A 24,999-nucleotide genomic window follows, 5' to 3' on the forward strand; every position below is an offset into this window, starting at 1 on the left:
CATTTCTCAACCTCTGACTTGTTTAAACTGCTTTTAAATGTTTGGTAATAAGCTAATAATTCTTAATAAAACAGTCTCAGTGATGTAAACTGTGTTATTGTAAATGCCACATACACTATATTGCCAAAAGTATTGGGACGCCTGCCTTTAAACGCAAATGAACTTTAATGGCATCCCAGTCTTAGTTCATAGAGTTCAATATTGAGTTGGCCCACTATTTGCAACTATAACAGCTTCAACTCTTTTGGGAAGGCTGTCTACAAGGTTTAGGAGTGTGTCTATGGGAATGTTTGACCATTCTTCCGGAATTTGTGAGGTCAGGCACTGATGTTGGTGTCTCCTCTCTAATTCATCTCAAAGGTATTCTATCGGGCTGAGATCAGGACTCTGTGCAGGCCAGTCAAGTTCCTCCACCCCAAACTCACTCATCCATGTCTTTATGGACCTTGCTTTGTGCACTGGTGAGCAGTCATGTTGGGACAAGAAGGAACCATCACCAAACTGTTCCCACAAAGTTGGGAGCATGAAACATGTCTTGGTATGCTGACACCTTAAGAGTTCCCTTCACTGGAACTAAGGAGCCAAGGCCAACCCCTGAAAAACAACCCCACACCATAATACCCCCTCAACAAACTTTACACTTGACACAGTGCTGTCAGGCAAGTACCGTTCTCCTGGCAACCGCCAAACCCAGACACATCCATCGGATTGCCAGACAGAGAAGCATAATTGGTCACTCCAGAGAACATGTCTTCACTGCTCTAGAGTCCAGTGGTGGCGTGCTTTACACCACTGCATCCGATATTTTGCATTGCAATTGGTGATGTAAGGCTTAGATGCAGCTGCTCGGCCATGGAAACCCATTCTATGAAGCTCTCTATGCACTGTTGTTGTGCTAATATGAAGGCCACATGAAGTTTGGAGGTCTTTAGCTATTGACTCTGCAGACAGTTGACGACTTCTGTGCACTGTGTGCTTCAGCATGTGCTGACTCCGCTCTGTCATTTTACATGGCCTACCACTTTGTGTCTGAGTTGCTGTTGTACCCAGATGCTTCCACTTTGTTATAATACCACTAACAGTTGACTGTGGAATATTTAGTAGCAAGGAAATTTCATGGATGGACTTATTGCACAGGTAGCAACCTATCACGTTACCATACTTGAATACACTGAGCTCCTGAGAACAACCCATTCTTTCACAAAGAAATGCCTAGGTGCTTGATTTTATACACCTGTGGCCATAGAGGTGATTAGAACACCTGAATCCAATGAGTTGGAGGGGTGTCCCAATACTTTTGGCAATATAGTGTATATAGTACCAAAGCAATGGTGTTTTACAAACCCTTATCATAGCTCTAGCTTGCAATATAAACTAATAAAACTGTTATTATCTAATAAAAGTGTTATTTTTTTTTCCTGTCTGTGCCCATTTGTGAGGTTTTTACTCTCATTTACGACTCTATTACACAGGAAAAAAAAAAGAGAATTTGTTGTCAGTAGAACATGTTATCTACCAAAGGTTTGTGATTCTGGAACTTCCACTAGAGCAGCGCACCTTGGTCAAAATCACATCTTCAGCTTCGTAACCTTGCTTACTCCTACCCATCCTCCTGTCAGTGTTTTCATTGCTAGCACATGCGCACTTCAGTGTAGCCTGAGTGGCTTCAAGAACTGATTTTTTTCTCCCCCAGTCTGAGTGCTAGTTTTCTGGGTATTATAGGTGGCTTATAACAAGAAAAAGGCAGGTACTTATATAAATATATTACTCCATTAATTTTCATCTCCTAGATTGTAAGCTCGAAAGAGCAGGGCCCTCGATCCCCTCATGTTTTGCATTGTATTGGTATTGTTCTGTCACATGTTCTGTCCCCCTTTGTAATGTACAGCGCTGGGCGAACCATTGGCGCTTTATAAATACTGTATAATAATAATAATAATAATATAATTTTGGGGTGATAGCTTTTGATGAAGGAGTGGGAGTGCTGTAAAAGTCAGTCGCTTTGGTTTGAAAGGTAAGGTGGCAGACTCAAAGTAAGCGATTCATAGAGATAAGAAAGGCTTGAAAATTATTTTTTTGTATGAAAGATTTTTCCATAAATACTAACCATTTTCTTCTTTGCAATGACTGCAAGATCAAGCAGTACACATGGTGAGACACTATAGCTGGCTTCTGTGTTCTTCACCTATAGCAGCCCCTTTCCCTTAAGGCAAGCAGGCCTACTGGCACTTGGTTGCCCGCAGGACTTGTACACAATGCTATAGTGCCTGGCCACCATGCTGGAGCAGGTGCGAACTGAGCACAGCACATAGGTACTTGCATTTGGCGGACAGGTAGAGTGGTTCAATGACAGGCAGGCAAGGTTCAGGATGATCAGGGTCAGATCCTTAGTGATGGATCAGGAGTGCTAGATGCTCCTGACATCTATGTATGCCAACTGGTGACGTGGCAGATGAGTTTCTGAGGGTCACCAGCCACCATGGACTTGCCACAACCCAATGTCATAGTGCCTGCCATATGAACATAGCATCTTCTAATACATACCAGCAGTACTGAACCCTGACCTATTTTTCTGCTTCCCTCTAAATCAATTTTACTAGCAGCATTTTCAAGCATGTTTAGCTTATTGTGCTCCCAAACATTTTTTTTCATATGAGGACGTCTGCTGCATAATTTCCTGAAATTCTGGTTGGGGAGTGAATGCTATGCACATCACACATGTAGCAGTGAAACTAGCTGTCAGTTTGGGAACTGGTGGGCTGTTTGTCTGTGTCGTCTTTCATGTACCGCTATAGAAGGGTAGTTCCAGGGCAACCTTGCAAGGCAATAGAGAGTGAATACTATACACATCACAAATGTAGGAGTGAAACTAGCTGTCAGTTTGGGAACTGGTGGGCTGTTTGTCTGTGTCGACTTTCATGTACAGCTATAGAAGGGTAGTTCCAGGGCAACCTTGCAAGGCAATAGAGAGCGAATACTATACATATCACAAATGTAGGAATGATACTAGCTGTCAGTTTGGGAACTGGTGGGCTGTTTGTCTGTGTCGACTTTCATGTACAGCTATAGAAGGGTAGTTCCAGGGCCAACTTGCAAGGCAATAGAGAGTGAATACTATACACATCACAAATGTAGGAGTGAAACTAGCTGTCAGTTTGGGAACTGGTGGGCTGTTTGTCTGTGTCGACTTTCATGTACAGCTATAGAAGGGTAGTTCCAGGGCAACCTTGCAAGGCAATAGAGAGCGAATACTATACATATCACAAATGTAGGAATGATACTAGCTGTCAGTTTGGGAACTGGTGGGCTGTTTGTCTGTGTCGACTTTCATGTACAGCTATAGAAGGGTAGTTCCAGGGCAACCTTGCAAGGCAATAGAGAGTGAATACTATACACATCACAAATGTAGGAGTGAAACTAGCTGTCAGCTTGGGAACTGATGGGCTGTTTGTGTCGACTCTCATGTACAGCTGTAGAAGGGTAGTTCCAGGGCCACCTTGCAAGGCAATGGAGACACCCTATAGATAAAATGTTTGTTAGGCGGATCTTCTTATCCTTTTTTTTCTTTTAGAAAGTAGGGCATTAAGGATTAAACACAACAGCAGTTGATCAAGTATGTGATTGATGTATCTAGAACTTGGGTTTAAGAACATATTCCGTGTTTGGCTTTCTCCAGTGTCGATCAAACTTCCCATCAGCAAGACCATAACTCTCATGGCCAGTAGAAGTTCCCAGGGGTCTGTGGCCTAAATAGAAAACAAATGGCTATAAAGAAAATGTCAGGGTAACTTCAAAATGACCATTTTAATCTTGCCCACATGAATTCATCAATGTAAAACAAGACTTTTTCCTAAATGCCTCAATGCATTCTGCATAAACAGAAGACTAATTGCAAAAGTGCATTCTCAAGCACATTAGCCAAATGGATTGTTAAAATGACATTATGGGAGATGTGGTCAGAGAGAATGGGGATCTGGGAAGCATTCAGGTCCCTGGTACAAGCGTGATAAGGAACTACTGAGACATTCCTTCCCCAGTGAGGGAGGGAGGGGTTGAGAGTTGCATACTCCCAGCTCACAAAACAGTGCAGGCTCCACTTGGAAATATACACAGCCACACACCTAAATCCTGTCAAGACATTCCTTTGCCATGCTCAGTACTACACAAACAGCAGTGATCAGAGGAAGCAGTGCGGCCTGGTAAGCAGACTCTGCACTATTCTGTTTGCATTGGTATGATTTGGCTTGGCTATCCTGCATTTATTTAGAGCGTGGGGTCAAGGTTGGTGGAAGCTCTGTGACATGTGTACACACCTTACTTTATTTCTGGCTGTCACTACCAGGGCTGTATAAGCAATAGTGCTATAGGGAGGAGATATTTATAGAACTAACAAACGTGACATTGTTGCTATTACGAGAAGTTACTTGACAAGAAGAGGCATTGAATAGCTACTATTCATTTTATGAATGTGTTTAACAATATAGGTTATAAATATCGGTTTATGTATTTTTGTGTCTCTATTCACAATGTCAATACAGCTTTGCAAAATCAGATGATAAAAACATTTCGTGATGCTTGAAATCTGGGACTAATTTTCAAAACATGCCATTGGCTTTGGAAATGTGGTACAATGGGCAGGTTTGCCATTACTATATAATTGAAGACATTTTTAGCTCTTCTGTGATTCTAGAGAACTACAGTTGTGACCAAAATTATTCAACCCCCACTGAAATTGAGTGTTTTGGCCAGTTTGACATTGCTTTTGATCATTCAGTCATCTTGCTTACATTTACATTAAAGAGGCACTTGTAGGTCAGACAAATATAACATAACAGTTATAATGAAATAACCACAAATGTCTTTTCTGTGCTCACAGCATTATCAGTTTTATTCAACCCCCAAGTGACATTCAATCTTAGTACTTAGTACAGCATCCTTTTACAGTTATAACAGCTTTTAAACGTGAAGCATAGCTTGACACAAGTGTCTTGCAGCGATCTACGGGTATCTTCGCCCATTCTTCATGGGCAAAGGCCTCCAGTTCAGTCACATTCTTAGGCTTGCGCACTGCAACTGCTTTCTTTAAGTCCCACCAGAGGTTCTCAATCGGATTTAAGTCTGGTGACTGCGATGGCCACTCCAAAATGTTCCAGCCTTTCCTCTGCAACCATGCTCTAGTGGACTTGGAGGTATGCTTGGGATCATTGTCCTGTTGAAAGGTCCAACGTCTCCCAAGCCTCAGGTGTGTGACGGACTGCATCACGTTTCCATCCAATATCTCCTGGTACTGAAGAGAATTCATGGTACCTTGCACACGCTGAAGCTTCCCTGTACCTGCAGAAGCAAAACAGCCCCAAAGCATGATTGACCCTCCACCATGCTTCACAGTAGGCAAGGTGTTCTTTTCATCATAGGCCTTGTTCTTCCTCCTCCAAACATAGCGTTGATCCATGGGCCCAAACAGTTCTAATTTTGTTTCATCAGTCCACAGAACACTATCCCACAACTTTTGTGGTTTGTCCACATGGCTTTTGGCATACTGCAGTCGACTCTTCTTATTCTTTGGAGACAGCAAGGGGGTACGCCTGGGAGTTCTGGCACGGAGGCCTTCATTACGCAGTGTGCGTCTTATTGTCTGGGCTGAAACTTCTGTACCCACATCTGACAAATCTTTTCTCAGTTCCTCAGCAGTCACACGGGGACTTCTCTCCACTCTACGCTTCAGGTAGCGCACAGCAGTCGAAGTCAGCATCTTCTTTCTGCCACGACCAGGTAGCGTTTCAACAGTGCCCTTTGCCTTGAATTTGCGAATGATGCTTCCTAAGGTGTCTCTTGGTATGTTTAACATCTTTGCAATCTTCTTATAGCCATTGCCCTTCCTGTGAAGAGAAATCACCTCTTCTCTTGTCTTCCTGGACCATTCTCTTGCCTTCACCATGTTTGTAACCACACCAGTAAATGTCTAGAAGGAGCTGAGTATCACAGTCATTTTAAAGCTGCCTAATTGGTGCTTATTATGCTTGATTGCTGCTCGGTGACATCCACAGGTGTTTTCAATACCTGATGGAAAGCACCTGTATGAACCTCTGTTCTTCAGAGTGGTAGTCTTTAAGGGGTTGAATAATTGTGGCAATGAAGAAACCACATAAGAACCATTTACTACTGTATTACATAAACAATTGATGTCATTTTAGTTGCATTTGGGTAGTTACAACGTCCTTGTAGGATTTGATTCTGAATACAATTCCAAATGTACACTATAGTCCCTAAACCCCTTTACAGCATTGGGGGTTGAATAATTTTGGTCACAACTGTAGATATGTAGTAGTTTACTCACTTCCAGTATGTAGTTGCGATGTACATTATGGACATCTCCATGGGTCTCCTGTGTCTTCTGACACTGAATTTAATTTTGTCTAAACCTGGGGCTTTTTTGGAAGAGTTAGAAGTAAACTTATGCCATAAACCATGCTTTGGCATGAAAAATGTTAATTATTAACTAATGTTTTTCTGTGCTGTGACTTATGATGTGCATGTTGTAAACAACACTGATTCAAAAAGTTAGCCTCAGAATCTCTTTTTTTTATCAAATCTCTCAGTTACTATTAGCTTAAAGCAGACCTCTACTCCCAAATTGGATTTTTCCTCCATGAAAACTCCTTATCTTCAAATTTAAAAAAAAAACACACACCATTTTTTGGTTACTTTTTTTTACTCTAGCCTAGGGGAGAATAACATGTCCTGCTTTTGCAGCCTCCTGGGATATCCCTGTAACATATTTCAGGAGGCTGGAGGGCTACCTAGTGGCTCATTAATGAAGGCTGTGGTCCTGTTCACATATCGCATAGCGAAAATGAGCGCTCGCAATTTTGTGTGTGTGATTTTGAACACAGTTCCACATGTCAAGCACAGTGAATGGGCTGCCCTGTGCGCATTTGTTGTGCAAAAGAAGCTCATGCACCTTTTAGGATGACTTTTGGCAGGATTGCATCACAGTTGGGGTGCCAATAAGAATATTGGCACCCAAACATGTGCCGCACTTGCCGTGATTTGAAATTCTACTGGTGATTTCAACTCACAAAACGTGAATGCAGCCTACAAACCCAGAAAAAATAGTTGTCCTTGATGACGTACGAAAGGAAGATGTGGGACCCGGACTGAGGAAGCAGAGCAGCAGATTGCAGCAAGAAAATGCTGGATTCTATGGACAGGTGAATATGTTTTCTGTATGTACTGCAATGCACCACACAGTACTGAATATGCACTGAATGAGACCTAGAAAGAAAATTAAATCTAGATGGTGGTAATTAGAGGCAACATGCTGACTCTTATATGCAGAACTTGGAGAAGATAGCTGCTTTAAACTAGAAGGAGCATTGTGACGCTCTTGAAGTAGAATTATGGGCAAAACTTTTTTTAACCATTTTGGATAGATTAAGGAAGGGTTATAACCCCCGTCATGTGTTTTTTTTTTTTTTTTGCCATTTGTGTCCCATTATGTAGATTTCCCTTCACTTCCTGTCCCATAGCCACAACAAGAAGTGAAGGGAGATCCCTACAAATTAGGGAAACCCTTGAGGCCCCCCAAGTCACCAGAACTATTGTCCATCGGAAGATTTCCCCTCTATTACTTTTCTGGGGATTTTCTTTTACTTTCACTTTCAATGATAATGGTAAACAGGACAAATAAAGATGGTGAATCTCTCCAATAGGGACACCGACATTAATAAAAACCTACTCCTACTCCATCTCCACTCTACCAAAAACTAAAAAAAAAAAGTTGTTTTGCCTTTAGTTATATCCGAAGCTGGTCACACACCCATAGATCGCTTTCATTCAGCCTATTGCCTGAATGAAAGAAATCACAAAGATTCCTCCATCTGTGTTCAACAGCATGGAAGGTCGACTCTCCTGCGGTGGCTTCTATATCCTGTCAGAATACCCAATCAGTGCCTGCATTGGCTGATAATTTTCTGCCCAAATCCTTCAATTTTTCAATCAAAGGATGTTGGGTGGAGTGGTGCCAACAGGGCCACCCACTGATCAAACTTTGGCCAGTTCATTAGGAAGCAGACAAAATTCGCTAAATATATAACTAGCTTTAGTAGGTTTTGCACCCACTCCCTCTTTTGTTCTGACACCAAATATATCCACAGATGTCCCAAGGTGGGCAAACAATACTAAAATGAAATACAAACCATCTAAATATTGTACTTGGGTGCTGCCCTTCACCATTGTTATAAATGTTTTAATAATTCCACTGTCATTTGCCATTGTAAACAACACAGATTTCCAATGAAAATCAGTATCAATGCAATAAGTTTCTGTTTTTAACACTGAATTGCTCACACTTTTATAAGGATATAAAACGTGGTTGCTGTGACATGTTTACTGAATGCCCAATGAAAACACATACAATAAACTGTTTGGTGGTAACAAAAAAAGATTACATTTCAACTTTTCGTAGACTCTGGGGCTTATTCACATTGCTGTCTAGAAGTCAATTACTATCCTGTCACATTTTTGCAAATACAAATAGATGTGAGACAGAATTAAAGATAGATCAGATCAGAGTAGGTTAGCATAGCACTGTCTATTTATTGGTGGTGTCATGCTGTCTGTGTCCCCACTGGAGAGATTTACTATAATATGCTAATTTTTTTTCTAAAATATAAAAGATGGGTTGCTTTGAGTAAATAGATACCAAACATGTCAAGCCTTAAAATTATGCATGCCTGTAAATTTGTGATAGGCGATGCTATAAAAGCCTTTACATGTCATCAGTTTACAGTTAACGAAGATTTATGTTTCAATATATTTATTAAATTTTTCAGAGAAAAACAAGGGAGTGAAATATGGTTCATTCATACAATATTACATTAGACGATACATAGTTGAGTATTTTTGCTGTTGTTCCACCCAATGGTAGGTAGATCTTGTTTTGAAATATCATCAGAGGTATTCATATATCTATGATGAACCTTGGTGGGGAGTTGGGTTGTTAGGGGGGTTTTGGTGGGGGCGTGGGGAAGGAGAGGATTGGGGGAGGAGGGATATAACTGGGTAATTGAGGAGATACCAGTCTTGGTTTGGACGGTAATTCGACTAGTAAAATGTCATCAGGATTGTACAGAACATTTTGGGTGGTTTAGCCATTGGGTCCATTGGGTATTAAATTTGTGATAGGACGAAGTATTAATTGCAGATAATTTTTCCATTTCACATTCGGTGTTAACCAAGATTTAAAGCTCTAGAATTATTGCTCTCACTCTGTTTGTGGTGATACTTCAAATGTGTTGGGAAATTTATGTTTACATACATATGCTTGCATTACGCTGAGAATTTAAATTGGGGTGAGTATAGTTTAGTTTTTTAAAATTATTTGAATGTGTTATATATAATTTTTTACACTTTATATTTTAAATGTAACTTTATTGCTATCACAAGGGGGCTAAGAAGCCCCCTATTTGATAGCATTGGGCAAGTGAAAGGTCCCCTATATGGGCACATGAGGGGTCTATTAGACCCCCAATTTCTCCACTGCCCTCCACTGCAGCTACTCAAGCACACATTTTGCTTTGTTAGCTACATTGTCAGCTACAGCAGACAACGAATGATGCTGTGAATCCAGAAGTGATATAATACACATTGTTTCCAGAATCTTCAGTGTAGCACTACCCCCTTAGGGGCCACTGCATTTGATTTGGGTCCCCCTTTGCTCTGCGTGGCTAAGCAACAAACGTTTTCCACACCTTGCACCCTGAGTCAAAGAACAGTCTTCGAGCTTGTTTTTGAGATTTTATTAGGGGCTAAGAACTTGGATGGGGTCTAGGGGTATATGGGATGCCCAAGGATCTGCAGAACTTGAGGACAAACTCCTCAGCAACTATGTACAAAAGTATGTGTAGCAACAGTCTCTCTCTTTGCAGAGCTCCAAAGACTAGTGCACTAGCTTGGTGGGTTGATGGCTGCCTTCAGGCCTTACACTGGGCTGGCTCCTTCCCTGCTACTCAGGCTGCCCTCCCTGGGAGATGTTGAGGCAGTGGAGATCCTCTTTTCCAGCGACTTGCCTGTAAGTAAGCTCTCAGATTTCTGGAGAGGTGGGAGGGTTCCAGAACCTCTGACCTTCAGAATCTCCCTTGCCTGTCTTGAGGTGAACTCCTGCCTCACTCACAGGCTGACTAAGCCTCTGACTGACAAAAAAACTACGTAGCTAGCCTGGAGGGCATTACAACAGTCACAAGGAAGATCGGGGAATGGATGTTCGCCGATCACCTCCTACTGTAGCTGTAGGAGCAGTATCCCGTGGTCCCAGGCTTCCTGGAAAAATGGGCACCATTGACAAGAGGGGAACTTTCAGAGGCACATAAAAGTGATTAGGCAGCTCTAGAGCCACCCAGATCACTTTTTTTCTGAAAATTGTCTAAACAACTTGGATAAAAAGAAAACCCTTTAGTACAAAAATTGGATTTGTGAAGTCTGTAAAGTGCTAAATTTGCTTACAAATAATGAAAAAGTTATTGTTTATCAATCGCTTTATTATACAAGTGCATTAAAGTGGTTGTAAACCTTAGACATGAAAATGAACAAAGCACAGAGTCCAGTTCTTCTCTAAACTCTCCTGTCTCTACTATCAGCACCTCAAACTCTGGGAAGAATTACTGTCTCCTTTCCAGCACATAGACGATGGATCATATCCTCAGCTCTGTATGTTTTTTTGAGTATATGAAGAGGAGGGTGTGTCACCTTCCTCCAGTCAGCTCTCATATTATGCTCAGCAGCAGTGCCGAGACAAGGTCATCGAGAACCTAGGATGAACATGCCAAATTCCCCCCCCCCCCACCCCCAGATGTATTAGTATTGTTTGTCAGCAAATCCCCTCCCCCAATAAAGAAATTGAGTGCTAATCTGCATGCTTACCCCCTAAACATAAATACCCTCTCCTTCCAGTACACACCCACCCCCTGCTGAAAACCCTCTCAGTACAAAACTTTCCCCTCCCACACCCCGTGCAGCTCAAATCCTCTCTCTCCCCAAAAAAATATGTCCTATTTCTAGCACAAATCTGCTGCCTCTGAAATTTCCCTTCCAAATCCTCTTCCGCACTCCAATCCAATTTTCCCTCCCACCACAAATTCCCCTCCCCCCAATCCCCTATCTTAGCAAAAATCCCCAACAAAAAAATTCCCCTCCTAGCACAATACCCCCCAATCATCCCTCCTAGCACAAATCCCCTCCCCCTCTACCAGGACTCAAAATGTAAAGTCCTAAGCCACTAGCCAGGCCTTCAGAGTTACTCGGCACCAGTTTCCCCACCCTACCCCTTCCCTGCCCCTCCCCTAATTCCTCCCCTAAACACGTCCTCACACATTATCTCATGAAATTACACTGTTTAAATAATTAATGCTGAATAAAGTTACACAAATAAATATTAACAACAACAACTTTAATAATATTAACTTAAAGCAATGTAAACATGAAAATGCTTCATTCAGTTCACGCGCCATCACCTCCCACAGCCATTTCCTCTATCCCCCTTTACAACCCCCTCCCCCCACAGCCATGTTCTCTACCCCCCTTCACACACCTCCACCACCCACAGCCATGTCCTCTACCCCCCCCTTTTCACCCCCCCAGCCATTTCCTCTACCCCCCTTCACATCCCCCACAGCAATGTCCTCTACCCCCTTCACATCCCCCTCTCTCCCACAGCCATGTCCTCTATCCACTTAAGACCTCCCAGGACAGAGTGGGCAGATTGGTGGGTGTACTTGCTGGCTTTGCCCACCTTTGGTCTCTGCAGCACCTAGATCCTCAGCCTTGACAGCCTGGAGCAGCTCCTAGTCCTTCCTTATCTACAGTGCTGCACCCTGGGGGAGGACAATCCTGGGTACTGGAGAGGAAGGGCAGATCCTGGGGAGCTTGATTGGTCCTCACATCCCCAGCATCCTTCCCTGGAGAGGACGTGGAGATGGGGACACTGGGTCAGATGAGCTGCTGGGAGGAGAGCACTCCACCAACTGGGAGGAGCCAGGAACACCTGGGAGCAATCATCATACTCGGGAGCTGAATCGGGAGGCAGGAGAGCCAGGGTGAGACTGGAGGAGGAGTGTCAGCTCTCACAATACAGACAGAGGTCATATATTAACCTGTGCAATGCCAATCCAAATACCTCATGTTTCTACATAAACTGAAACTGCTGATACAGGAATGTGAATGTTTACTCTACAAAAGACTCTACGTACAGGTCAACAAGTGAAACCATGAAACCACATGATCATGGCACATCTTATGCAGGTGAAAAACACAAGGTGTGAATAATGTCTTTAGTAGATTGTATAGTCTGATTGTGTTCTGACAACTGTACACTGATTGTTACCCACATGTACTGTATGTAGTATTATGTGCAGGGGTGGACTGACAACTCATGGGGCCCCTGGGCAATAAGGGATCATGGGGCCCCTGTGTCCTTGCCCACACCCAAAAAAGCCTATGAAAAAGCCAATGAAATGTACCAGGGGCATCTCATGGGGCCCCCTACTGACCCTGGGCCCTCGAGCAGTGCCCGAGTGCTCGAATAGTCAGTCCGCCCCTGATTATGTGTATAAACACTATTCCACTTATTAGTGAGCAATCTGTGTCCCTGGGATTTGGTGCCATCTCACAGCTTTCCTTCTGCTGGTTTCTGATTGCACTTTGACTTGGGATTGTACATGCACACTACCACCCTACTCATAATCCCCAATATAAACAACAAATAAAAATATTGTAACACCAGACATGTGAATGTGGTAAAGATTTGGCCACGTGCCTTTATTGGGGTTTGAATCAATCTTTAATTTGGACTTATATTACCTCATTAACCACACTCATCCAAAACTACAAAAATATGCTTCCAACATTAACGAAAATTGACTAACTTAAATCACTGGGACAAATTAGGCGACATCACTGAACCACACAAGACTTTTCCAAGGCCTGTATATCAAACAGAATTGACCTTCCTATTTTATGTAAAATAATGTCCACTCACAAAGTGAGCAACATTACCTCCAGTAAGGATAAACCGCCTCACAAGGGGTGGTCAGGAAGCTCGCAGCTTGATGTTGTAGATAAAACTGCTAGTTCAGTATACAGGTAAGATTACTTCAATATTGGATGTGAATTTTCCTGCCAAAATGTCAGTTACCATAATCATTGTTCTTTGCTGCCTTATTGCTTTTGTTCATCAAGTGGTGTTTACTGTTTAAGAGCACAACCTTTCCAAATGTCCCTTTTGGCTGGTTTACATGACAGCTTCTGGGTTCTGGATACGTATCTGCATTCTCATTTATTATGCATTTTTTTAATGCAGGGTGTTTTTGCTGTGTTTTCCCATGTTCCAGATGTGTACAGAGAAAAATGAAACACGTTCTACTTTTGTTGACTGCACTAGAATGCACTGCACTGGTGTGAACTAAGGCAATTGGAATCCATGTTAACCACTTGCCCTCCAGAGAATTTACCCCCCTTGCTGACCAGGCCATTTTTTTGCATTACAGCGCTGCGTTAATCTCCAGTAAAAAACTTTAAAAAACAAATTTGTCATAAATAGCAGGGGTGTAGCCTGAAATAAAGAACCCCTTACTCCTGGTGTAACCAATGCCCCTTATGTACAATGGAGAGTCTTCTGCGAAGAAGGGTGATTAGTGATTCTCTGCAGAATAACGCAAAGGAGGAACAGCACTCCCCTTCAAAGTGTCCTTAATGTCCTTTTAAGTGCACTGGTCACTAGCAGATTTGAAGAAAAAGGATGGTAAGCTGGTAGAAGTAATTGTTGATACAGAGTAGCTCTTCTCTGAACTGCAAGACTATTGGCACAATAGGAAAAGGTCTCCTCACAAAGGTTAAATTGATGATGATCGTGACATGGCTGTGGTTTGGCCTGTGGTATGGCTGTCCTGCTATCAGTGCTGGTGTCAGGGTTGTGTCAAATGTGGTTAAATAATAATGGCTGGAGGAACTAGGCCGCAACTGTGTGGAAGAAATAGCAACTATGGAGCAAGTGTCAGTGTTCTTTTCCCTAGGCAATGCTTGGCACTCTCTCACCTGAGGAATGGCATCTGGTGGATCCTTGCTGTCTTTCTCTCTGTTCAGATGGGGCCCACTCGAACTCTCCAGTCCTGCCTGCAGAGTTAAATTTGATCACTTGCTGGTAAATTTGATCACTTGCTGGTAGATCAGCTCTCTGGATCAAGCAGCAAGGTCAGGGATCAGCAGATTCTCCTTGCCTCCCTTCTCTCTAATGGCTTGGTCCAGTTCTTAGGCGATCAACACACTCCTCTCTCTAGATTAGGCTTTGCCAAAAAACATCTAAAAAAGCCAGACCAGTTCTGCAAAAGCATTCTTTGGATGGGTGAAGCTCAGATTAATCTGTATCAGAATGACAGAAAGAAAAAAGTGTGGAGAAGGCTTGGAACAGCTCATGATCCAAAGCACACAATGTCATCTGTAAAACATGGTGGAGGCAGTGTGATGGCATGGGCATGCATGGCTTCCAGTGGCACTGAGTCATTGGTGTTTATTGATGATGTGACAGAAGACAGAAGTAGCCAAATTAATTCTGCAGTGTTTATAGATATACTGTCAGCCAGGGGCGGACTGACAAGTCATGGGGCCTCCGGGCAATAGGGGACCATGGGGCCCCTGTGTTCTTGCCCACACTCAAACCACACCCAAAAAGCCTATGAAAAAGGTACCAGGGGCATCTCATGGGGCAGTGCCCAAGTTCCCAAATGGTCAGTTCGCCCCTACTGTCAGCCCATATTCAGCCAAATGCAGCAAAGTTGATTGGACAGCGCTTCACAGTACAGATGGACAATGATCCAAAACACACTGCAAAAGCAACCCAGGAGCTTTTGAAGGAAAAGAAGTGGAATATTCTGCAATGGCTGAGTAAATCACCTGATCTCAACCCAACTGAGCATGCATTTCACTTGCTGAAGGCGAGACTAAAGGCAGAAAGGCCCACAAACAAAGAACAACTGAAGACAGCTGCAGTTAGAGCCTGGCAAAGCATCAGAAAGGAGGAAACCCAGTCTTTGGTAATGTCCATGGGTTCCAGACTTCAGGTAGTCATTGCCAGTAAAGGATTCTCAACAAAATATTAAACATGAACATTTTATTCATTATTATATTCATTTGTCCAATTACATTTGAGCCCCTGAAAATGGAGGGACAGTTTATAAAAATGGTTGCAGTTCCTAAAATTTGTACTTGATATTTATGTTCAACCCCTTGAATTAAAGCTGAAAGTCTGCATTTCAAACTCATTTGGATTGTTTTGTTTTAATTTATTCTGGTGGCATATAGAGCCAAAAGTATAAAAATTGTGCCTGTGTCCAAATCTATATGAACCTAACTATATGTGTGTGTAAGTATGTGTGTAATATATAAATATATGCTCCTGCCCACACATCAGCTATTCTGGGAAATGTAGTTTCTAATTGCATTGCCCCTCAGCAAAGTCCTGTGATTCAGCATTAAATTTCCATAGAACTGCTCTTCCATGTCTGCACACTACTGTTCTGCAGGACAAAGCCATCTTGAGTTGACATCAACATCCTGTATCAAACAGCAGGGTGTTACAGTGCAATTCCATAGACAAAAATGCAACATGCTCTACTTTTGTTGACTACACTGGTGTGAACTAGGGCCACTGGAATCCATGTTGAACACTGTCCATGTGTTTCTGATGCAAAATAAAAAATGCACTGGACTGCATCTGGTGTGAATCAGTCCTTAGGGACTAACACACACTTACTAATAAATATAGAAGGGTTAAACATATATAAGGATTTGTGTTTCTGTCCATGCAGCCCTGAGATTTACACAGCTCTGTTACACAATACAGCCTGAGGCTGATCTGACTGAAAGCTTGATCCCCTCCCTGTCTCCAGCTTGTGACTGGACAGTGTCATCTCACTGATTTGCTCACTTTACTCTCATTCCCATTACATTACATAATGCAGACCTAGGTGGCTTCCAGTGCTGCCCCTTCTCCTAGTCTGAGTGCTGCTGTATAGGAGACTGAAACTGAAACAAATATGGATACTTTTACTAACTGCATTTACAATGGAAATACAATTCATTATTTGTTCCATAACCACATTAATTGGTATCTAGTTTTAAATCTGTTTGCAGAAGTAGAATGACAGTTACAATGTATGGAGACAGAAAATGTGTCTGCTTTTTCTCTCTCCAAGTATCTATGATATCATCTCTCTCTCTCTTCCTCTCCAATTATCTCTTGATAACATGTGGCAATGATACATTCAAAGACTTAAAAATGTATGGTGGGAGTATAGGAAACAGGCCAAAAGTAATTAGGGAATGCCAGGAATCTAGGAGCAGGCAGTGGGGGCAATGCATCAAATGCATCGTGTTGCCAGGGAACTCATATTCATATAAGAGAGTCATTTTCTCTCATTTGTCAAGCCCTCTGCCATTCCATCTCCTCCTCCTGCCCACAGATGTGCAGCGCTGTCAAAAGATGCATTGTGTAAGGACCAAGACCGTGTCACAGCAGAGGCATGGCACTGCTCTGTACTCAGGGTGTTTTCTGTGCCTCGATGTGACAGAACCTCAATCCAATGGGCTGCTGTTTGGGGATCCCCTGGGTGAGAAAGCTCTTCAGGTGCCCAGGTCAGTCTAGAGAAAGGAAAAGCTAACTGTTAATCAACTAACACTCATTTCAATAAAATCAGTGCTGTTTTTACTGTATGTTTTCTTGTAAGGCTTATGTATTATTTGGGATCAATAAATCTATAATTTAAATGCAAATGTAAAGATTTCCATGTTTTGATAGTATTTAACCACTACCGCTCCCACATTAGTACAACCCCTGTGGACCAGAGCAATCTTTACATTTCTGCTATGGGCCTGTTCATTTGGCAATAACTCATTACATAACAAAGTAATACAGATATATTTTTTAGGAGCAAATGTATTTATTTATTTCAGGTACTTATATAGCGCCGTCAATTTACGCAGCGCTTTACATATATATTGTACATTCAAATCAGTCCCTGACCCTCAAATGCTTTCTTTTTCTGATATTTTTTGCAAAAAAGTATTGTTTATGCAATCCAAAAAACATAGCAAAACTAATAAAAAATACTTTTCCTACCTTGAAAATTATTACTTTAAAAATTATTGCTGCTATACATAAAAATATACATTTTATTCTATAATTTGCTCTGTATAAAATGGCACAAAAGTTATGATTCTGGTAGAAAGTAAAATTATTTACAAGTCAAATAACTTTTTTTTCTCACTTTTTTTAACATGAAAAAAAAAATTAACCACATGAATATAAAACCAAGGCACTACCTGCCTGAAGTTTGCATATCCTCCCCATGCGTTGGTTTCCTCTGGGTAATCTGGTTACCTTCCACACATCAAAAACTTGCTGGTAGGTTCAATGTCCCCTGTCTAAATTGGCCCCAATATGTATATGTATGAACTTAGATTGTACGCTCCTTGAGGGTTAGGGACCAATGTGAATGTACAATGTGTATGTAAAGTGCTGCATAAATTGATGGCGCTATATAAGTACCTGTAATAAATAACAGTAAATAATTAAAATAGAACAGTTAAAATAATAATAGTTAGAAAAAAAATTGAAATTAACCAAAAAATTATCAGAAAAATAATGGTTTAATGGAAAAAGTAGTTAATTAGGGCTGATTAGGGTAAACTAAGGGCCAATTCATACCAGGTGCAGTGGGACTGTGTCAGGCAGCTATTCCAGCACAGTCTCACTGCATGACAAGGCAAAATGCTCATTTGTGTGCCTTGGTGTTGTGCACTAAAAAAAAGTACAGCCTGGTGAGAATTGACTCTAAAAGTTAATAATGGGTAGGAACAAATTTTAAAAGTAACCATGGTACTCTGTATCCCTCTATCCTGCATCTGAACAGCATTTATAAACACTGTGGAATTGCCAGCAAGTGCCAGGAAGATAGCCCTCAGACTGTATGAAAAAAAAATATCCTGACCGATTCATTTTTAGGCAATTAAAAATGCTTGTGTGAAAGCAATCGTAACAATTTGAATTTGTGATCACGTGTCAGCATAATGCCAGCAATGAACAGGAGTAAATTAAAAAAAAAACTTTACAGACTTTAACAACTGTTTTAAAACGTACTTTTTCAGCAGGATATACTGCTAACATCTACATTTTATTGAAAGAGAGATCAACTCAGAATTAAAAGGTTGTATGTAATCTAGAGCAAAATCCTTCTGCTTTCTGGGTCATTTAAAGTTCTACAGTTACAGCATACACCTTGCCTTTATAACATCAGAACTGTACTAGAAATGTAAACAATAGTCTTTATGGACAATCCAGTATAAGATTACTTGAAACATCTTCTTGCATGGTGTGAGTGCTGCCTGTCTGCTGGTCATCTCTTTCCTCTTTTCTCTTTCTATTCAAAACATTGAGACTTTCCCAGCACCAAATACCAAATATAACTAAAAAACAGAATATATATATATATATATATATATATATATATATATATATACACATACTATGTTGCCAAAAGTATTGAGACACCTGCCTTTACACGCACATGAACTTTTATGGCATCCTAGTCTTAGTCTGTAGGGTTGAATATTGAGTTGGCCCATCCTTTGGAGCTATAACAGCTTCAACTCTTCTGGGAAGGCTATCCACAAGGTTTAGTAGTGTGTCTATGGGAATTTGACCATTCTTCCAGAAGCGCATTTGTGAAGTCAGGCACTGATGTCGAACGAGAAGGCCTGGCTCACAGTCTCTGCTCTAATGCATTCCAAAGGTGTTCTATCAGGTTGAGGTCAGGACTCTGTGTAGGCCAGTCAAGTTCTTCCACCCCAAACATGCTCATCCATGTCTTTTATGGACCTTGCTTTGTGCACTGGTGCGTAGTCATGTTGGAACAGGAAGGGGCCATCCCCAAACTGTTCCCACAAAGTTGGGAGCATGAAATTGTCCAAAATGTCTTGATATGCTGACGCCTTAAGAGTTCCCTTCACTGGAACTAAGGGGCCAAGCCCAACCCCTGAAAAACAACCCCACACCATAATCCCCCCTCCACCAAACTTTACTCTTGGCACAATCAGTAAGGCAAGTGCTGTTCTCCTAGCAACCACCAAACCCAGACACATCCATCAGATTGCCAGACAGAGACGCATGATTGGTCACTCCAGAGAACATGTCTACACTGCTCTAGAGTCCAGTGATGGTGTGCTTTAAACCACTACATCTGACACTTTGTATTGCACTTGGTGATATAAGGCTTGGATGCAGCTGCTCAGCCATGGAGACTCATTCCATGAAGCTCTCTACGCACTGTTGTGCCAATCTGAAGGCCACACAAAGTTTGGAGGTCTTTAGCTCTTGACTTTGCAGACAGTTGGTGACTTCCACGCACTGTGCGCTTCAGCATGTGCTGACCCCACTCTGTCATTTTTTGTGGTCAACCACTTTGTGGCTGAGTTGCTGTTGTTCCCAATTGCTTCCAATTTGTTATAATACCACTAACAGTTGACCATGGTATATTTAGTAGCAAGGAAATTTCATGGATGGACTAATTGCACAGGTGGCAACCTATCACGGTACCACGCTTGAATTCACTGAGCTCCCCACACAAAAATAATGTGGGGATCCCTCCCAATCCATACCAGGCCCTTCGAGTCTGGTATGGATTTTAAGGGAAACCCCACGCCAAAATTAAAAAGAAAAACCGGCGCGGGGTGCCCCCCAAAGTCCATACTAGACCCCTATATGAGCATGCAGCTCCACGGGTCAGGTTTGGGGGGGTCAGGTTTGGGGGTAGGATCCACACCCATTTTGCCAGCACAGGTTTGTTTGTATTCTACTGTCAGCGGGGAATTCTGTTGACAGCAAATCGGTCATAATTGTTAAGAACGCCACGCTCCTTAACAGCCAGTTAATATCGAATGAATTGGAATCATTTGTTTCATTCGGATGCTTCTAACATCTGAATGAAACAAATGAATTTCGTTATTTCATTAATGTTTATTTCAGATTTGTTGAAACTCATACTGTTATATTTAGAAATTCAGATACATCTGAATTTCCGAATAATAAAATGTCTGAATTTCAAATCAAAACAAAATGAGCCACACCTGTCTATTCTGTAGCTCAGAAGGCAGACTCTGTGAAATGTGTGACACAGTAGTGCCTACTCACAGGGAATTGTGCATATATGTCACAGAATTCAAGGAAGTAAATGTGTGGGGATCTTCACAAAGTAACTTTACAAACTTCAAGATCATTCATATTAACAGGAATAGGCAAGTAATGATTCAAATACAACGTGGAAATTAATATTGATTTTAATTTTTGACCATAGATACTCTTTAATACAATTCATTGAGAATATCACTTCCTTCTTTCTACTTCGTGATTGACCTAGTAAGTTGATCAGCCTCTGCTCACTCTTTCAGCGCCACTAAAAATATCCTATCAATCCAGTATTATGTTAAATATTTTCAATTTAATGAAGAATGAGAACATTGAAAGCTTCATTCTTCATATTTCCAAAAAACCTCTGGCATTGGTTAGACATCTTGCATTGCATTGTTTGAGAATATATAATCACATGTTGCTTTATGTTTAGCGGATATGAGCGTTTTCAGCTCTTGTTGCCTGTATAATGTTTTTATGTCAGCTTTTTAAGCTCTGGTCTGAAAGAGTTAATCACTTTAAAGCTTTGGAGTTTTACTATTGAGTTTTTAAGTGACTGGTAAGTGCTATTTCTTGGAGGGAGAGATGGAATCTTCTGATGTGCTGACCTCATTGTATCTTCCCTGTTCACATTTGTTAGACAGGATATTGGATATATGGTCACTCCACTTTAGAGTTGATGAGCTGTTGCATTTTGTCTACCAGATACATCTGTGCAAGACTAGATACAAGTGTTATTATCTTAATAAGATTATATGATATCACTGGAAATTTTAGAAGTGCTTCTTACCAGGGTTGTTCTTTGAAGTGATGCCATGCTTGAAAGTATTGCAAAGAGTAATCAGATTTTAGTGTACAGTAGCATGAACAGTGAAAGATTATTTCTAATTGGTTGCTAAGGATTTCTTAAAGTAGATTTAAACCCTCGGGGAAAAATTCATTTGTAGGGTTCAGTCACCTTAACAGGAAATCTTGAGTGCTGTGCATATCTCAGCTGATATTACTTACAGCTTCTGGTATGTGTGAGCACAATATAACCGTGAGTACACAGACCTTTGGGAGTCCCTGCCAATCAGACCAAGGGGCAATGTAAAAGAAAAAGGTTGCATTGAATTGGTGGGTCTCTGTGCCATGACTGGCATGAGGGTGACAGTACCAGCTTCAGTCTGTAGTTCTGATTGGGAGCATGGTCCAGAGGATGACCATACCAATGTCGACCTGTAGTTCTGATTGAGAGTGTGGTTTAGAAGCTGACAATGCTGATGTCAGCCTGTAGTTCTGATTCTGAGCTTGATTCAGAAGGCACCAATGTCAATGTCAGCCTGTAGTTTTAATTAGGAGCTTGATTCAGAAGGTGGCAATACCGATGTCAGCCTGCAGTTCTGGCTGAGAGCTTTGTTCAGAGCGTAGTAATGCCAATGTCAGCCTGTAGCTCTAATTGGGACTGTGATTCAGAGGAGGACAATGCCAATGTTAGCCTGTAGTTCTGATTGGAAATGTGATTTAAAGGGTGACAATGCCAACATCATCCTGTAGTTCTAATAGGGAGCATCATAGTTCAGAGGGTGACAGTGCCAAAGTCAGCATGCAGTTCTGACTGGGAGCTTGGTTCAGAGGGTGACAATGCCTATGTCTGCCTGTAGTTCTGACTGGGAGATTGGTTCAGAGGGTGACAATGCCAAATTCTGCCTGTATTTTTGACTGGGAGCTTGGTTCAGAGGGTGACAATGCCAATGTCTGCCTGTAGTTCTGCCTGGGAACTTGGTTCAGAGGGTGACAATCCCATGTCTGCCTGTAGTTCTGACTGTGAGCTTGGTTCAGAGGGTGACAATGCCAATGTATGCCTGTAGTTCTGACTGGGAGCTTAAATAAATAAATATAATACAGTATCCAAATCTATAAAAACTACACCCTAAAGCATAAAGGTCTATCTTTCACCCTTGAAAGTATAATAATCTAAATTTCACCCTAATATGCTCTAAACATACTCCAATAAGTAAATAAATATACGTGAAAGTCCGTGCAATCTCCACCCTAAAAAACAGTCAAATTAATCACCAATGTTAATAAATAAAGTCCTTCAAAACTCTGATTCCCCTTATGATTAAGTCCTGGAAGTGATGAAACATGTCAAGGGACGTGCCATCGGACGCAAACAAGAGAAACCGGAAGCAGCGGAGCGGCCATCTTGAGTAGTGGAAAAGTATACCAAACACTCCTGGAAGCTGCTCCGAGGTTTGGAGTCATGGGAATAAGGCGTTTTTGATTTCTATTCATGTAAGAGCATTAATAAAGTATATTTGTGAAGTTTTAAATGGAATTACACTATATCCTTTTCATATATCTATATATATATCTGTGGAGCATGGGTAATAAGGGTACTATGGAGTACTCCAATTAAGGCCATCATGACATCTATGAGAGTACTTATGAGGATGTGATGATATCTATGAGAGTATTACTCAGGCTGTGAAGGTGTTTTTTTTAAAGCTATACAAATATATCCCCTGCTGGACTACATGCGTGTTTCTATAGTCATTTGGTAAGGGTATATATTCCTTACACTTTAGAAGTGCACACTGTATTGTCACTTGGATTATCTCAATTCACAGAGTGATTCACGATGACGGTTGTTACACAGAGTTTATTATCATTTATGTGGTCACGTTTTATTTGAAGTGCACAGTGCATTTTTGGTTTTATTATTTTGAGGATTGATTTAATAAAGGTAATGCACTATATAAGTTTTCTCTTTTTTTGAGGTTCACATTTTCCTTTGGAGCCAATTTGGAGGGCTCGACAGCAAAGATTTTGGAATTTTTCCTTATTGGAATCAGAGTTTTGAAGGACTTTATTTATGAACACTGGTGAATAATTTGACTGTTTTTAGCTGACTGGGAGCTTGGTTCAGAGGGTGACAATGCCAATGTCTGCCTGTAGTTCTGACTGGGAGCTTAGTTCAGAGGGTGACAGTACCAATGTCTGCAAGTAGTTCTGACTGGGAACTTAGTTCAGAGGGTTACAATGCCAGTGTCAGTTTGTAGTTATGATTGGGAGCATGGTTCTGAAGGTGACAATGTCAATGTTTTCTTGTAGTTCTGATTCTGAGTGTGATTTAGTGGGTGACAATGCCAACATCAGCCTGTAGTTCTGATTGGGAGCTTAATTCAGAGGATGGCAATGCCAATGTCCGCCTGTAGGTTTGATTAGGAGCATGGCTCAGAGAGTGACACTGCCACTCCTGCAGTACGACACAGTGAGCATTGTCACCCTATGAGAAGGTTATTTCGGACAGGGTCACCAGGTAAAATTGCAGAAAAAAAAGGAAAAGATTACAAAAAGAAGGCACACATGAGTTTTATATAAGGGAGGGATGCATATTATAATACAATTTGTATTTTGTGTTTAAAGTGTTACTAAGCCCAGGATCCTGCATTCACTATATCTGGTCTCCCACAGTACACAGAATGTGTCCTATGAGGCTATAGGACCCCTGACCCTCTCTCTGGACAGTGCTGATTGGCTCTGTGCTGATCACATGCACCCTCCCAGAGGAAAAAAAAACTTTCTAGCCATGCACACTAAACTGAGCATGTGCAGAATGACTCCTAGAGCTCTGTGCTATCAGAAGATGGATTGGGGACAGTGGACAAAGGGGTGGATCAGAATTTAAGAGGAATAAGCTTCAGATTTTCAGTGACCTGTCCCCCACTACTTTGGCAAAGAGACGTGTCTTGAAGCCGGTTTCCACTCATCTCCAGCAGCACTGTATTACTTACCGATGGGGATTTCCTTTTAAGCTGGTTGTCTGCAAAGATAACTCCCAAGTCTTACTCCGTGATCTACATGAAGCAGACTCCTTCTTTAAACAGTTGGGACTCCCTCCCCTGCCGGAAGAGGCTTTTTTGCAACCACCTACACCATCCAGGTCTTCTGCTACTCCACGCAAGATCTGGACACCCACTAAACCCGGGAGGAAGAGGTTTCCACGCAGTCCCCAACGGCCCCGACTTCCTGGCTCGGAGGGCCTCACCACCTGACTCTTCCAGATATCAGGTTTCCCGCCTTGTTAAATGGGCTCTTACACTCCCATGTGTGCCTTAGGTATTTTCTATTATCTTTCCCTCATTTTTGTGTCCTGATTATAGCTGTTAGGTGGTTATCTGAGGTAGGCACCTGTCATTTAGGGACAGCTGCCGTGTTGCCCCCTAGTGTGTCAGGCTTCCAGCCCTGATGACTCGGGATATCTCCAATATTCCGGGTACATATTTTTGATGATATCTTTGTTTCTGGCCATAGTCCCTGTGGCCTCTGTTCTCTGTGATACATTTGTTTGTACTAGGCTTGTTGCCATGATAATCACCTGGTTCTTTGTCTCTGTTATTTTCCGTTTTGTCTTATCGATGATAATTTTTCTGTATGCTCAGGTTACCCAGCTGCTACACCCATTGCTGTTTCATGATGACTTTAAGGCTGTTGTCGTATAATGTCAAAGGGCTTATTTCAATCCAAAAACTGTGGATGGCTCTGAAGGAGCAGATATTATATTCTTTCAGGAAACCCATTTCAAACAGGATGACTCTTTTCGTTTTGCCTCCAAGAGCTTTCCACATTCCTATTGAGCCTTTGATCCCTCCGGGAAAGCCGGATTAGCTATTTTGATTCTGAAAAACTGCTCCCTTAGGGTCTCCTCCTCTCGAGTTGACCCACATGGTCACTATGTCCTGTTGGAATGTATGTACGAGGGCTCTCCATTTGTACTTTTG

The 24,999-nt window shown here is 41.7% G+C and overlaps 1 protein-coding gene across 3 annotated transcripts in view; it reads left to right on the forward strand.

Moving 5' to 3' along the window:
• Nucleotides 1-4,098: 4,098 nt before the first annotated feature.
• Nucleotides 4,099-24,999, forward strand: part of SH3TC2 (SH3 domain and tetratricopeptide repeats 2) — a 144,825-nt gene continuing 123,924 nt past the window's right edge. For 2 of the 3 annotated variants that reach the window (XM_089659464.1, XM_089659465.1), the window contains exon 1: nucleotides 16,549-16,683. In XM_089659464.1, the coding sequence (XP_089515590.1) occupies nucleotides 16,632-16,683 (52 nt within the window). In that variant the 5' untranslated portion in view covers nucleotides 16,549-16,631. Of the gene's footprint in view, nucleotides 4,200-16,548; nucleotides 16,684-24,999 lie in introns of those variants that run through there. The other variant, XM_089659467.1, reaches the window with a different exon arrangement.

This window comes from Staurois parvus, unplaced genomic scaffold (assembly GCF_062004578.1).
Source record: "Staurois parvus isolate SC_StPar_1 unplaced genomic scaffold, SC_StPar_1.0 ptg001158l, whole genome shotgun sequence".
Lineage (NCBI taxonomy): Eukaryota > Metazoa > Chordata > Amphibia > Anura > Ranidae > Staurois > Staurois parvus.